Below are 1,546 nucleotides of genomic sequence, written 5' to 3' on the forward strand. Positions count from 1 at the left end.
CAAACATATAACACTTAAATTTCAGTGGCATTTTTAATTCAAATCCTAGCGACACATATTTACTTCCATAGGGGAGAAGATACATTTTTAATGGTCAAGAGCGAGCATTTGTTTTGTGCTTTAAGTGCAGAGAAGGTGATTGGTGAAAGAAATTTGGAAAAATTAAAATTAAACAAAATCTTTAAAAAAAGTTTAGAGGAAATGACAAATTTGAAGAAAAAAGTATATGGAAATATTAAAATCTGAGAAAATAGCAAAGTCACTAAAAAATATGTAGATATGTATTTTTTTAAATTAAGACGTTTTTTTAAGTTGTATTTCTGGGTGGCATTTTTATCACATTTCCATTTCCAAAGATAAAAGCGGCTAAAGACAAATGGAAGACAGATTTTTCCCAACATAAACATGTCTGCCAGGAACTGAGTTTAGAACCTTTTAGGTTCAATGTTTTTGAGGACGGCCTCCTGCTGTTATGTCATCCCGCTGCTCGCTGTCTCTGAGGCCACAAGTGTTACTGGCCTCCCTGCACATTCTTAGCATAACAAGTGGCCTGGGTCAGATAACATGAGGGCAAGGAATGGGGTGGGGAGGTGGGGACACGGTCTCCCATCATCTCCTCATATTAAAGTCTTCTCAGATGACCTGTCGTCGTCCATTATGCGAGCCGAACACTCCTTCCAGGAATAGCATCCATTGTGCAGGAGTGCTGGCCACCTACCAGGTCTGCCTCTCTGCAGCACACAAGCGCCTTTGTTTAGTTGGTTAAGACATCATTACAGCTAATTTCAACTTCTGAAAGGCTTCCAGATGGCTTGAAATAAATGGGTGAGCAGAACCAGTTGGAGTCAATCGGTTCATCAGATTGTAGAAGAAGTGGCTCTCTGGGCATTTCTCCTGGTTCAGGTTTCTGGATCACATTCTTTAGTGGGTTGCTTATCAGCGCCAAGCAGTATCTGCAGTCCTTATGCACTGATTCGGAGCACGTTTTGCGTTCCCTTTGAAATTATGCATTTCTTTGAATGTGCGTAAACATGTTTCAAATGTCCTTTCTCTGGTTGTGTTCTACAGGACCTCACACACCAAGATCGGGTCCGATAAATAAAGGTAAGGTGGAGGAAACTGTATTATACGGTGGTAGGAGGGGAGTAAATGCCATGTAAAACCACTACACGACTTCACAGTAAATTAAAAAGGGAACCCTGGAGAGTAGGAACCAGCAAGAGAGTAGAAATTAAACAAAAACGACAACTTTAATTTAATTCAGTTTATTTATATAGCGGCAATTCACAACACGTCAACATCCAGTCAAATTGATTCAAAGTTTTCTAAGGAAAACCAGTTGATTGCATCGACTGATTGACTTTTCGGCAATCCCTCACAGCATGCTTGTAGCGACAGTGGAGAGGAAAAACTCCCTTTTAACAGAAAGAAACCTCCAGCAGAACCAGGCTTAGTGTGAGCGGCCATCTGCTGAGGCCGACTGGGGTTCAAGGAGACAGAAGCAGACATAGAAAAAGAAGCATAGATACAAAAGGCAACTGTAAAA

The 1,546-nt window shown here is 40.7% G+C and overlaps 1 protein-coding gene across 1 annotated transcript in view; it reads left to right on the forward strand.

Annotated features, from left to right (window-relative positions):
* The window catches only part of LOC107082410 (transforming growth factor beta receptor type 3-like), an 18,494-nt gene that overhangs the window by 7,453 nt on the left and 9,495 nt on the right, over nucleotides 1-1,546 (forward strand). Inside the window, exon 2 of the mRNA XM_015371091.1 lies at nucleotides 1,069-1,104. Within this exon, the coding sequence (XP_015226577.1) occupies nucleotides 1,069-1,104 (36 nt within the window). The remainder of the gene's footprint in view (nucleotides 1-1,068; nucleotides 1,105-1,546) is intronic.

This window comes from Cyprinodon variegatus, unplaced genomic scaffold, assembly GCF_000732505.1.
Source record: "Cyprinodon variegatus isolate N-32 unplaced genomic scaffold, C_variegatus-1.0 Scaffold53, whole genome shotgun sequence".
Taxonomy (NCBI): Eukaryota; Metazoa; Chordata; class Actinopteri; order Cyprinodontiformes; family Cyprinodontidae; genus Cyprinodon; species Cyprinodon variegatus.